This window comes from Acomys minous (genome assembly GCF_964271855.1).
Source record: "Acomys minous genome assembly, chromosome: 1".
NCBI lineage: Eukaryota > Metazoa > Chordata > Mammalia > Rodentia > Muridae > Acomys > Acomys minous.
This window is the reverse complement of record NC_140483.1, coordinates 28,971,782-28,984,876: the sequence shown is the minus strand read 5'-3', so window position 1 is coordinate 28,984,876 and position 13,095 is coordinate 28,971,782. Positions and strand designations below refer to the sequence as shown.

At 44.4% G+C, this 13,095-nt stretch overlaps 1 protein-coding gene across 2 annotated transcripts in view; it reads left to right on the top strand.

Moving 5' to 3' along the window:
* Window positions 1–13,095, top strand: part of F5 (coagulation factor V) — a 69,387-nt gene that overhangs the window by 41,879 nt on the left and 14,413 nt on the right. For both annotated transcript variants that reach the window (XM_084773989.1, XM_084773988.1), the window contains 4 exons: window positions 2,589–2,763; window positions 5,481–5,717; window positions 8,323–8,530; window positions 11,428–11,607. In XM_084773989.1, coding sequence (XP_084630115.1) covers window positions 2,589–2,763; window positions 5,481–5,717; window positions 8,323–8,530; window positions 11,428–11,607 — 800 coding nt within the window. The remainder of the gene's footprint in view (window positions 1–2,588; window positions 2,764–5,480; window positions 5,718–8,322; window positions 8,531–11,427; window positions 11,608–13,095) is intronic.

The following is a 13,095-nucleotide window of genomic DNA, read 5'->3' as shown; positions in this document are numbered from 1 at the left end:
GTGTCCTGGAATGAAGACAGAGAGAAGAGTGGAGCAAGAATCTCTCGTCAACAACAGATTCATGAGAATATATCTATGTTACTGTGTGCAATAAACAGCTTCTAGTGGTTTTAAAACGCTGCCAACCTAATATTTTTAAAGTGTAGTTATAGTAGGTCAACACAATTTGATCCACTTTGGATTATGCATACGATGCCTGGCATTCCTCTTTAGATTTCTTTAAAATGCTTTTTTCCATAATCACGGTTTCTCACTTAAGTGCAGTGTCCATTATTACATAGGAATAAACTAGTTAATCTGAATATTTCTTAGCCGAGCCTCAGGGAAACAGGATATAGTCTTTACATCTTTACATAGAATAGAAATAGAGGAAGCAATTCCTTCCAAATCTTACGTCTCATGCCTAAAACTGGCTCTTCTTGCTGGCAGAGTTGTTTGTTTGTTTGTTTGTTTGTTTTGCCTGCCCCATGTGTTCCATGAGGCTGTGTGGAAAGATGAGGTCAACAAGGAAGAAACACAAGTAAGGTTCTCCATTTGGTAGTTTTGTGGACACAGTGACCATTAGGGGTTTAAAGAATGAGTTTTTGCCTTATTTCCATAGACCTGGGAAATTTAAATCTATGAGAGAATTTCATGTCCTTTGACCTCATACTCAGTTAATGAGATCCACGGGAAATAATGTGTTAAATTTTCACTTTAATTAAGCTTTTTATTTTGAGATAATTGCGGAGTCACACACAGTTGTAAAAAATAGCAAAATATTTCCTGTATGCTTTGCCTGGTTTTCCCCTGTGCTAGTCTCTCATCAAACTGCAGTGTACTAAAGGCAGTATATGGACCCTGCTGCTGTCATTAGAGAGGACATTTTCTTCTACATACATACACACACACACACACACACACACACACACACACACACACACACACACTTCATACTACCTTCATGTGTATCATCCACTTCGCTCCCACCACACCCCTCCTTAACCCTGCAGTCACTGATCAGATCTCTATTTCTGTCATTTTATCACTTCATGACCCTTGTGTAAATGGCGTCACACAACATGTGATCTTGAGGGATTGGCATGTTTTCACAACTAAACGTAGTTCTCCAGAGATTCATGCAGATTATCGCATGATTTTGTTTTGTTTTGTTTTTCAAAGGAGGGTTTCTCGGTGTAGCCCTGGCTGTCCTGGACTCATTTTGTAGACCAGGCTGGCCTCGAAGTCACAGAGATCCCCCTACCCCTGCCTCCCAAGTGCTGGGATAACAGGTGTGTGCCGCCACGCCACACCTGGTTATTACATGATTTAACCATCAGTTCCTTCTGTTGCTCAGGGGGGTTTCATATGAATGTACTGCAAGCTTTGTTGTTGTTTTCTCTATGTATTGATGGTGCCAGCACAAGGGGTTTCATTATGCATGTAAGGAGCCCGAGCTAACGAACACGTACATTTCCTTCTACACACACACACACACACACACACACACACTTATTTCCTGTGAGAGAAACCTTAAAACTTACTCTTGACAATTTATCAAGGCTATGTTACATAATGACTATACACAATGATCAATTATAGCTGCAATGTCAGATAGTAGACCTCCTGAAGGTACTCTTGCTATGTAATGGAATTTGGTATCCTTTGACCAACATCTTCCCAGCTCTCTTACCTCAGAGTCCCTGTAAACCACTGTTTTACTCTGTTTCTATGAATTCAATGTTTTTAGATCCCACCTTGCCCCCCCATATGAATGAAACTGTGCCGTGTTTTTTTTATTTTCCTGTGTTCGGCTCATTTCATTTAGCAACATGACAAAAATTCCTTCTTTGTAAAGGCTGTATAGTATTCCATTGTGTGACTATGGGTGTGTATGTGTGTGTATGTGTGTGTGTGTGTGTGTGTGTTGTTACCTGTATCTCAAGAGTCTTATCATGAAAATCCTTGCCCAGACACTGTCTGAAAGATTGGTGATAATTAATGCTTTAACAAAATCAAAGCTAAGAATGATCACTCTTATAGTAAAAGACATTTATCCGTTGAATTGTTATACATCCTGTAGAAATACTGTAGAACTACTACAGGAATTTCCATGTTGACTATAATAATACTATGTATCTAAGAAATGAGATGACATAGTCCGAAAGATCCCAGGAAGTCTTGCCTAACAAATTACATTTGAACTCAGAATTAAAACATATGTAGTCACCTGTGTTTTCACTTACATATATTTATTAAGATGTCCATGAAGTGGTTATTAAATATGCTACATTAATTACCAAATTGATTATTTATAAATTCTTTTTAACATTTTTATTTTAATTTTGTTTGGGTGTGAATGCCTGCATGCATGTATGTGAGCCATGTGTGTACCTAACACCCTCAAAGGGCAGAATATCCCCTAGATCTGGAGTTACAAGGGCTTGTACAAGTGGTACCAAAGTGAGTGCTGGGAACCAGACCTAGCCTCTCTGGAAGGACAGCAGGGGCTCGTAACCACTGAACCATCTCTCCTAAATTGTTCAACAGTCTTTATTTTCTTCTTTTAAATGAATGTTGTTGTTGTTGTTGTTTTGCTGTCATTTTAGTGAAATGGACAATGAAGACACTGACCACGTTCCTAAGGACACCACATACAAGAAAGTCATTTTCAGGAAATACCTTGATAGTACTTTCACCAAACGTGCTCCTCTTGGGGAATACGAGGAGCACCTCGGCATTCTTGGTCCTGTTATCAGAGCTGAGGTGGATGATGTGATCCAAGTAAGTCATCACACCCAATAAATCTTCAAGGGATTTTCCACAAGCACCAAAAGTTCTTAAGTTGGAGGTACCAAAGAGATTGGTGATTTACTTCCCAGAATGAACAAATAACTGCATTCCCAGACGCCCACCTCCACCCCAAGACTACTTGGCTATTTGACAATTTTTGAGCTACAGAAAAGATCTTACACTTTTTTAGCAGTGAAAATGATTTAATCTGGAAGAGATAACACTGAGATTTCTAGCTGGCCAGCCTGTTTTGAGCTAACATGGAAAACGAGTCAACGGTGTTCCATGGTAGAGGTAGGGAGAGCAATAGTATTCATTCATAAATATGTCCTGGTGTTTTCTTAAGAGATAAGATAGTGAAATGAAAGCAGAGATGTCCCTCTGCCCTAAACGAGTGAGGTGGTTTCTTAAGTATTTTACCAGACTTAGTCATTGATGGCTTTCAAACTCTTGCATCCAGTTCCCAGCTAAATTACTTGCTTTTCTTGTTATGGAGTAAAAGCCCAGAGATCTCTGCAGCAGAATCAGAATTTGGATTGAGAGTCTGTATTAAGAGGCCAGAGACTGACTGGAGAGAAACACTTTTCATGGAGCAGCCCCATAGAATGCATATTATAGGGAGTTCCTTGATTTTTAAAGACAAAGAGCAAAAAACAACCACATCCCAATTAGCAGTTGTAGGGGAAGCAAGCCAGCAGTTTGACAGAAGCCAAAAAAACATGCAGTTAGCTACGGCATTTTATCCCTAGAGCAGGGTTGGGTGCTTTCCTACTGGACTTTTCAGAGCAGGTGGGAGAAGTTAAAGATGGCTTCTGCTGTGACAAGAAGAAGAAACTTTTACCCCATTATATTGTGACAGAGTTTATCTCCCCCTCCCTCCTCACCTCTCATATCAAACAGTAACAACTCTAAACAGACAAAACACATGGGAAAATGCCCAGGATCTAAAGTAAACCTTTCTCTGTCCCAAAACATAACCTTTTACCTGTGCAAATATTTGCCAATTTGTCAATGACCATTTGCTCTTTTTCAGAAGACACACGGGGTGGGGAGATAGCTCAGTGGACAAAGAGCAAACACTCAGCATGTGATATGCAAGACTCTGGCCTTGAACTCCAACACAGCAAAACCAACCAACCAACCAATCAATCAATCATAAAGCCAATGTAAACCTGTGTTAGTCAGCTTTCTGTTGCTTTGTTAAAACAGCAGAGATAACAACCCAAAGGAGGAAAGAACTTCTTTCAGGCCATGACTTCATCCGTGGTTGCTTGACCCTCTTGCCTTGTGTCCCACAATAAGGCTGGACACACAGTGGTGTCTCATCCCATGGTGCCTGGGATGCAAACAGAAAGAAAAGGAGGTGCTCTATCTTCCTTCTGCTAAGCACTTGGCCTCATCTCCTAAAGGTTTCACCTTCTGAGGTGTCACAGGTTGGCAACTAAGCCGTCAACACATGGCATTGGGGGCACAAAACAATAACAGGAAGTAAGCCTCTTAATGGTTCCAGGAAACAATGGCTTTCTGTCATGTGACTAGTCACTAGATGGTCACAGAGGAAGGGGACCAGAAGGAGACTCCTCCACGAGTCTGATGACCTTATGTCTAGTCCCAATTGTCATTTTATAACCTCATTTGTCACCAGGGCTTTTAGTACACCTCTGTATTTCCCAACCTACCCACACCCAGGCCCTGCAGACATTTTTTTCTGCTCTTCTGGAAGCCAGAAATGAGTCTCTTCTGATTTGTTCATTCTACAAAGGCGGATCCCATTTTCCCTGAGAACTTTTCCATTGTCCTTCCAAATTCTCCTAACCATTCAGCCAGCAACTACGTCCAGGGCAGGCTCGCCCAAACACATTCGCACTCTCAGAACAGCACCTGTTCTAGCCAGATCTGTGCTTCGGATTCACACATGTCTCTCTTCGCCAGTCACCTATAAGCTTATTATGAACAAGAACCATGCCTCGTTCAGCTTCAGATCTCAGTTGTGGGCATTCTAGGTCTCTGTTGCCATGACAAAATATACAAGGGGAAGATTTTAAAAGGGGAAATTTATTTTGGTTACTGGGTTTGGCGGTTTGGGGCTATAGTCACCAGAACCTCCCTCTCCATCTCTGTGGGGTTGTGTTAAGGCAGAGTATCCTGGTGGGGAGCATGTGGTAAGACACAGCTGCTTGCCTAGTGGAGGGCTAGAAATAGACGATAAAAGAAAGGGGCCGAGAAGATGATGTACACAACAAAGGTACGCCCCAAAGAGCTTCTTCCCCCATCCCTGTCTAATCGCCTCATTCCCACTACCTTCCGGTAATAGGATCAAATAGGATCAGCCTGTTTATCTGTTGGCCAGAGCATCAGGATTAGATGATCTAGTCCTCTCCCTAATGTCTTGCTACCAAACGTTGCCCTGGGTGACGAGCTCTTCATAACTGAGTCTGGAGTCAACACGTCAAACCATTACGGTAGCCACTTAAACAGGTACTTTAGCCTGAGCCTAAGAACATATTTTGGTGTTTCCAGAGTGTGTTGTTTGGGTCCTGAGTCACATAGTGATTGGTAAATTAGGTCAAGTAGTATGCACAAGTTAATTTGCAATTATAAACACCCAGTGCTCCTTAGCTCTGACATCATAACTGCTTGTCACAGCCTATCGTGCTGTGGTTTGGTCTGGTAATACACCTGTGGGTCACTCTTTTTGTTCTCCCCAGGTTCGCTTTAAAAATTTGGCATCCAGACCATTTTCTCTCCATGCCCATGGACTCTCCTATGAAAAGTCCTCAGAGGGAAAGACTTATGAAGATGACTCTCCCGAGTGGTTTCAGGAAGATAATGCTGTCCAGCCCAATAGCAGCTATACGTATGTATGGCATGCCACCCAGCGCTCGGGGCCAGAGAACCCTGGCTCCGCCTGCCGGGCTTGGGCCTACTACTCTGCAGTCAATGTGGTAGGTTTTGCATTCTGATTCCTCCCCTCACAATATGGGCACAGTTCATCATTTCTCGCTAAAAAGCCTCTGCAGCAGGCTGGGCAATGGTGGCACACACCTTTAATCCCAGCACTCAAGAGGCAGAGGCTAGCCTGGTCTACAGAGTGCATTGCAGGACAACTAGGGCTACACAAAGAAACCCTGTCTCGAAACTTAACCCTGCCCCCCAAAACCTCTCCTGGTCTCTTTCATGGGGTACATGAAAGGGCAGCAATACTGTGAATAGCAGAGGTTTCTCCACACAGTTCATCAGATGTGGCAAAGAGAAGAGCATCCGTTCAACGGACAGTAGGGGGTTACATAAGCGAGGAGTCCAAGTGTGCTCACAGAGAAACATGCTGATTTGCAATCATAAAAGTAGTATAGTCTTACGCCAGGCTTTGGGGGACCCCAGGGAGTTGAGAGGGCACAAGGGAAGGACTGAGCCAACAGTGCAGTTACAGATCACATGCTGGGCTTGGGAGTTTAAGGAGGAAAGTTTTTTTTCCCCCTGCTCCACTTAAGCCATGAAGAGATTAATTTTGCTACTTGATGAATTAGTTTTTGCTAATAATGAACAGTGTGATAAGAACTCAAGCCTGTTCTGAGTTAAATAAGGACAAGGGGAGGAGGCTGTGGCGTCCCCAGAGGAAGAATGCAGGCACATTCCACCCCATCCAGTGTCCACAGGAAGGTAGGAACAAGTAGCTTCTCCGCACAAACTAGCAACTGTCTTGACCATGACAAGTTATGCCAGCCCTTGGCTTCTAGGCTGGCCTTAGGCACCTAGGCAGCCTAGGGGGAAGCCAGCATCCATGCCGTGCCTACTGCACACTCAGCTCCTTTATTCCTCCTGACCTGAGCCTGAGACAGAGAGGCCCCTGCTCAGTGAGACACCCAGACAAGAGTTGGCCAAGGGCTCTGCCCAGGTTCACAGCCAACAAAACACAGAGGCCTCTTTTAGCCCTCCGCCTGGCAAAGGGCAGCCAGGGTGCAGATTTGCACTAAAGATAGGTTTTGTTTTTGTTTGTTTTGTTTTGTTTTTTGCTAGGCTAAGGTACTGAGACAGTTTCCTGGGGGTGAGAGTGGGAGTCCTCTTCGTCCCTGGACAAGCGGCTTAGGCTAATTTCTATCATGGTCATGGATGCCTGGAGATCTCCTATACTCTTTGGAAGCAGGTGAAGAGGTCAAGCCATCAGAGGCCTAGTGATGACCCCAGTTCATGCGAAATGCCTCTCAAGTAACAAGGAGGCTATATCAAGGGCAGAGAGCTTCCCAGGAGGCCTCCTGAACTCAGTGCTGCAAGAAATGCCATGCTTGTCTCTGGCCATCTGGACCCCCCCCCCTTGAATGTTGGTGATGATCCCAGAGAAAAGGACTCAAACATGGACTATCCAGGGCTACCACGTGGGTATCTTGTTCCTACCCGAGCCACTCTGGGACCAGACACCCAGATAGAGTTAGCCTCATGGGCAAGGGTAAAGGGAACCAGACCTGACCACCCACCCCTGTACCACCCTGTCATGGAGGATGCAGTCTCCTGCTTACTGTACCACACACCCACCGAGCCGGCCCTTGGGGTGCAGCTGAATGCTTTGGCTCTTGAAATTCTCTTCGAACAGTATTTATAAGCTTTTATACACTGTTCCCTGAAAAGTCAAGGATCCTTCATTTATCATTCCACAATAGATGCATTGTTCAAAACAACGTGGTGCTTGGAGTAAACAGACATGTTTTTTCAATGAAGGGTTGGGGGGAATGCTTCATTTTTTTGGGTAATAGAAAGAGTGCAGATTCAGTTTCTTACTTATTTGTTGGTGTTTAGTGGTTTTTTTCCCAATGCTGAGCACCAAACCCAAGGCCTCAAGATGCTCAGCAGATACTCTACCATTGAGCATCATCCCACCCCAGACCTGCTGCCTGCACGTGCTTCTAGGCTTAGATGTAAGCATTCTGATGCTGCGGGGGCACTAGGAAAACAACTTGCCCCACCCCCCTCTTTTAACCTGGGGTACTAAAATTTAAAACCAGACAGACAGACAAAACCAAGAAGGAGCTGTGCATGGTGGCAACGATCTGTGGTTCCCCCCACGCAGGAGGCTGTGGAACTGGCTCAGAGAGTGTTCAGGGATGGTGTGAGCAATTTAGTGAGATCGTATCTTTAAAAATTAGAAAGAGGCTGGGGGTGGAAATCAGTTCAGTTCCCAGTACCAAAATAGGGAGGGAGAGAGAGGAGGAGGGAGAGAGAGGTAGGGGGAGAAAGAGAGAGATTAGTAGACACACATTCAGTGAATATTCTTATGTTTGCCATTTAGGATAGTTGTCAGGATTAGATACTACAGGCAAAGTCTTTAACACACTGTAGGTGCTCAATAAATGACATCTTTTTGGTTGTCAATTTTATTTTTATTATTCAGATAACGGATAACCTCCCAGGCTTATTCATTACCGATCTTCAAGTTTAGAGCCTCTAAGATAAGATTTTCTTTTCTGCAAGAGCTGTGATTGTCAGAAGAGGTGGGGGTGGGGTGGGGGAATCTCAGTGAAAGGAAAGTGTTTGCAATTTGCTTTTCTTGTCCTCCAGGAGAGAGACATCCACTCGGGCTTGATCGGTCCTCTTCTGATCTGCCGGAAAGGCACACTTCACAGGGAGAGCAACCTGCCTATGGACATGAGAGAATTTGTCTTACTCTTTATGGTCTTTGATGAAAAGAAGAGCTGGTACTATGAAAAGTCCAAAAGGTCATGGAGAATCGAATCTCCAGAAATGAAAGTTTCCCATGAGTTTTACGGTATTTTTCCACTATCTTTGATCTACTCTATTTACGCGGTAGCAGGTCACAGTGGTTCCTGCCCTTAAGCCTTCACGTGATTAGCCCTTAGGTGTTCCTGAGGAGTCAGGACCTCAACTAAGCCTGGCTCCTCAGCATCCTAGGGAAAGGATCTGCTGGTAGGAAACAACTAAAGAGCATAGAGAGCCTGCAGGACAGAGAGCTTGCAGGACAGCACATACCCATCTGGGTACAGCGTACATTGGACTGGGCATGGAATCACTCTGTTTTTTATGACACTAATGACCCTGCTTCTCGTCACCTAAAATAGTGAGGTTTTACACTAAGAAATGCCCATGCACGTGTCTCTTCTGACATCACAGTGGCTCTAGCAGTTCCATGTCTCAGCAACTGCTAAGCAGTCAGGTGACCAGATACTGGCAAGACAGCCCACACTTAGGAGGTCGCACTGGGGAAAGCATCTCCGTTCTGAGGTCCCTTAAGGAACATGGCCTATAAGTTGGCAGATAAATTACAAAACAGTTTTAGAAAAAGGCAGAATCAACGGTGTAGTGCACAGGCAAAACAACGATGGTAATTAGAAACGAGAAGAAAATAAAGACCGATGTGCAGGAAGGTGGCTCAGCAGGTAAGAGCACTTGAGGACCACTCCCTCAAACCTGCATGGTGGGTGGAAAGAAGAGGTTCCCACAGGCGCCGTCTAGCCTCCACACACAGATTACAGGTCTTCAGCACTGGAAGTGGAGGTGGCCGTTCTGACACTTCTGTCTCCGAGGACCTTTGCTTTAGCTACTGAATCTGTCAGAATTCCGGGGGCGGAGAAAGTTGCACACGCCTGAAATCCTCGCACTATGGAGGCTGAGGCAGGAGGACTAAAAGGTGGACACAAGCCTGAGCTGCACAGTGAGACCTTGTCTCAAAGAATAAATAAAATAAATGAATAAATATTATAGCTCAAGATATTTTTATAATGTGCTGTTACATGCCACCTCTTGCCAGCCATCGAGACTAGGTAGATTTAGTCCTCCTTGTTACATAGACACACACAAGACACACTTCTTCCTTATTTGACCTTACTTCTAGAAGTTCAATAACATCACCTGGAAAAATATTTTGTGATACAAGTATGCAAACAACGATTTAAAATTTGTTGTAAATATTCTACCTGGTAAGGATGGAATCTGTCCTTCATAAAAGCATTTAAAGATTCAGAAATTTAAATGTGTAAAAAAATGTTACATAGAGTACAGTTGATTCAGACAACTGTCAGACAGACTGCAAACAGAGCTCCCCCTCCCTTCCTTTCCCTACTTTCCCCTCTCTCGCCTCAGCCTCTCATTCCTGGAGCTTGCTCCCAGGAACAGGAAGTAACACCCTTTAGAAATCCCCTTAGCCTAGCAAGAACAGTACACAGGCTGCAGAGTCAAACAGGCTTGTCTCTTGGCTGTGCCCTTTGCTTGAGGAGTGCCCTCCTCAAAACACTTCCTGGTTTCTTCAAAAAGCCAAATGCATTTAGTATAGCTTCACTACTAAATACGTCGCTGCCCGCTCCGTGGACATTTGGCCATCCCAACATTTAGTATTTTATGGGAGGGGTCCCCAGGCCCTAGTGTGGTGCCTGGCTCCTAAAGCATGTGCTCAGGATGTGTATGAAGTGGTGAATGAATGAGCTAACCTCGTCACTGCTCAGCTCCCTGTAACAAATGATCATTGAGTACCAGTGTTGAAAGTCCTCACTCCCACATCCTGGTGCAGCCGCAGAACAATGCTTCCACAGTGAGCACCCCCTGTGCCCTTCCTTCTCCCACAGTGAGCACCCCCTGTGCCCTTCCTTTTTCCACAGTGAGCACCCCTTGTGCCCTTCCTTCCCTATTCCACAGTGAGCACCCCCTGTGCCCTTCCCTCTTGCGCCATCTACTTCTTTAACAGAAACTGAAGCACGGGCAGAGAGCTGGTGTTCAGATATGTGTGGAGGTGTTCCATCCTCAGGATGATTTCACAAGTGCCCAAGTACTTTCAACTCCTTCCCCTCCTAAAGTTTTCTTCACTGGTTTCCAAAATCCTACAGCAACCCCTTGAAGAGGAGAATTCTGCCCTTGCTTCTGTTTCAGGGAAGTATTTGGTAGCGCCAAGCTTTATCATTAACCTTTTTGCATTATGTTTTTAAGGTGAATACAGTTATCAACTGTTTTAAACACATGCACAGACACACAGATACACCACACACACACACACACATACACACACATACACATACACTCTCACACACAGTGGTAGTGTGCCCAAGGATGAGACAGGAAGACGGTATGTTCAAGGTCACCTTGGGATAAAGAGTGAGTTCCAGCCTGGCCTGGGCTGTATAGCAAGATGCCACCTCAAGACAAAACAGACAGACAAACAAAAGAATCCATTCACTAATGGGAAGGTAGACACAACATGGCAATGGTAGACTCTAAGCGGAGAGATGAGTAGAGGAGCAACCACAAGAAGGACAGTATGACACACGAGCCTGTTATTTATGTCACACTTGGGCACTGTATTATCTTCCCTTTTCCATTTTTCTATAGCAAAGGGACATTTATTCTATCAATGTGAAGGACAAATGGGTAAACCCTTAAGCAGGAGTGGGACAAAATCTGGGGGAAAGAGAGGAAAACTGTTTTGAAATGGAGCTGATCCACACCTTTGTAGGTGTTTGTGACATCTCCCAAGAATTTGGAAGTTCTGCATCAGTCCCTTATTGTTTCTATGAAGCCAACCCGCCAAGGGCCCTTTCTATACCTGGGTAGGCCTAGGGATGCCCAGTACTGAGGAAGACAGGTGGTGAGTGGGCAGCATACCTGGCTCTTCCTTGTGTATACAAGTTTTTAATTGATTACAACTCTCTTTCCTTTCAGCCATTAATGGGATGATCTACAACCTGCCTGGCCTGAGAATGTATGAGCAAGAGTGGGTGAGGCTACACCTGCTGAACATGGGCGGCTCCCAGGATATTCATGTGGTTCACTTCCATGGCCAGACCCTGCTGGATAATAGCACCAAACAGCACCAGTTAGGGGTCTGGCCCCTTCTGCCTGGTAAAGATCTTTGCAAGGGAAGATGGCCCTGCTAAGAAATAGCAAGACGGGGCACCCATAACTGCCTCTCTTTCTCTCCTTGGACCTCTACTATTTAGGGAATCAGATGAGATGATTCAGATCTAGATCCCAAGACAAAGCTGTTTCCATGCTGTATACCAAGCACACAACAGGTTTCCCATCTCACAGGACAGACTTGTGACCCCACTTGGTTTTTCAGAGATTCTGTGTCTTGTGCAGTTTCTCCTGGGTGTCAGTGTGTCATAAGAATCCGATCTCGGTACATGACAAAAATAAGTCACCAAGGCACAGGAAAAGAGAAACCATTGCAGTTGGGAGGTTGATTAGAAACATGAATTGGGCTTTTCTGGATTCTTGAATTCCACTTCTGAAACCTTCCCTCTGAGCTTTCTGAGTAACTGACTCTGGGGATCATAGTGCTGACCAGATCCATGCCTCTGTTTGGAGAACAAGATCATTTGGTGGTTGGAAAAGCTAACCGAGGCAGTTAGAGCTTTTCGTGTGAAAACGTGCTGATTCATGCAGATCTAGACAAGCTGTACTCATCGGGGAGGATTTTGTCCTGTCACTGAGTTGTTTGCAGGGAGATCTGCTAGTGAAAGGAGCTATGAGGGCGAGATGCCACTGAAGACCCAGGACACTAGTTAGGATGTGCGCCTACTGAGACTTTCGTCTCTGAGACTTGGAATGGGCATAGATTTTGTGGAGGAGACCCAGGGTTCTGCAGCTCTTCTAAGGCCTGAGGAACTAGTGAGAGGCAGTCTCTTCACAGGAGTTGGGGTGAGGAAGTCGTTGTGTGAATTGGTCTCATATATGGACATGGTGGTCCAGATGGGTCTGTTTTACAAAGGAGAGGGAGAAATGGCTTCTTCATGAGAGATGTAGAAAATGATGCTTTGACTTCAGAGAGAGAGGATAGACCAGGCCAGATACAGCCCATGTTTTCACCAAGTGTTAGCTAATGAGTGGTCCTTTGTGTGAGCACCTGAGATGGCCTAAGAAGCAAAGGTTGAGCAGCCCACATAAGTCTTCAAACCCAAATAAAACATTTCAGAAAAGAACATGAGAGACCTTGCTAACCGAGTTTGAGATGAATAGATATCAGCTGTTAATTTTTACTCACAATCAGGCTCATGGTCATAAATTATAGTCAACAGAATCTAAGTATAGGGTCAATTGTCAGAGTAGACACCAAGTACCAGCAAGAATGAACGAAAGCTTTGGAAACCTTTTCATTTTTGTGAAACAATTCATGTACGTTTTTATCCAAGTCGGTACACTCGCAAAAGAATTTGAAACCATAAGGGAAATGATATTTTATTCCATATATATATATGAAGTAGACAATATTTGTATATGTAAACTATAAAAAAATAAGCTGTAGAGCTATAAAGCTGGGTAATGAGTCATTCAAAGTCATCTTGAAACTTGAAAGTGTATACTTGTAACAGTATATTTAGATAAATG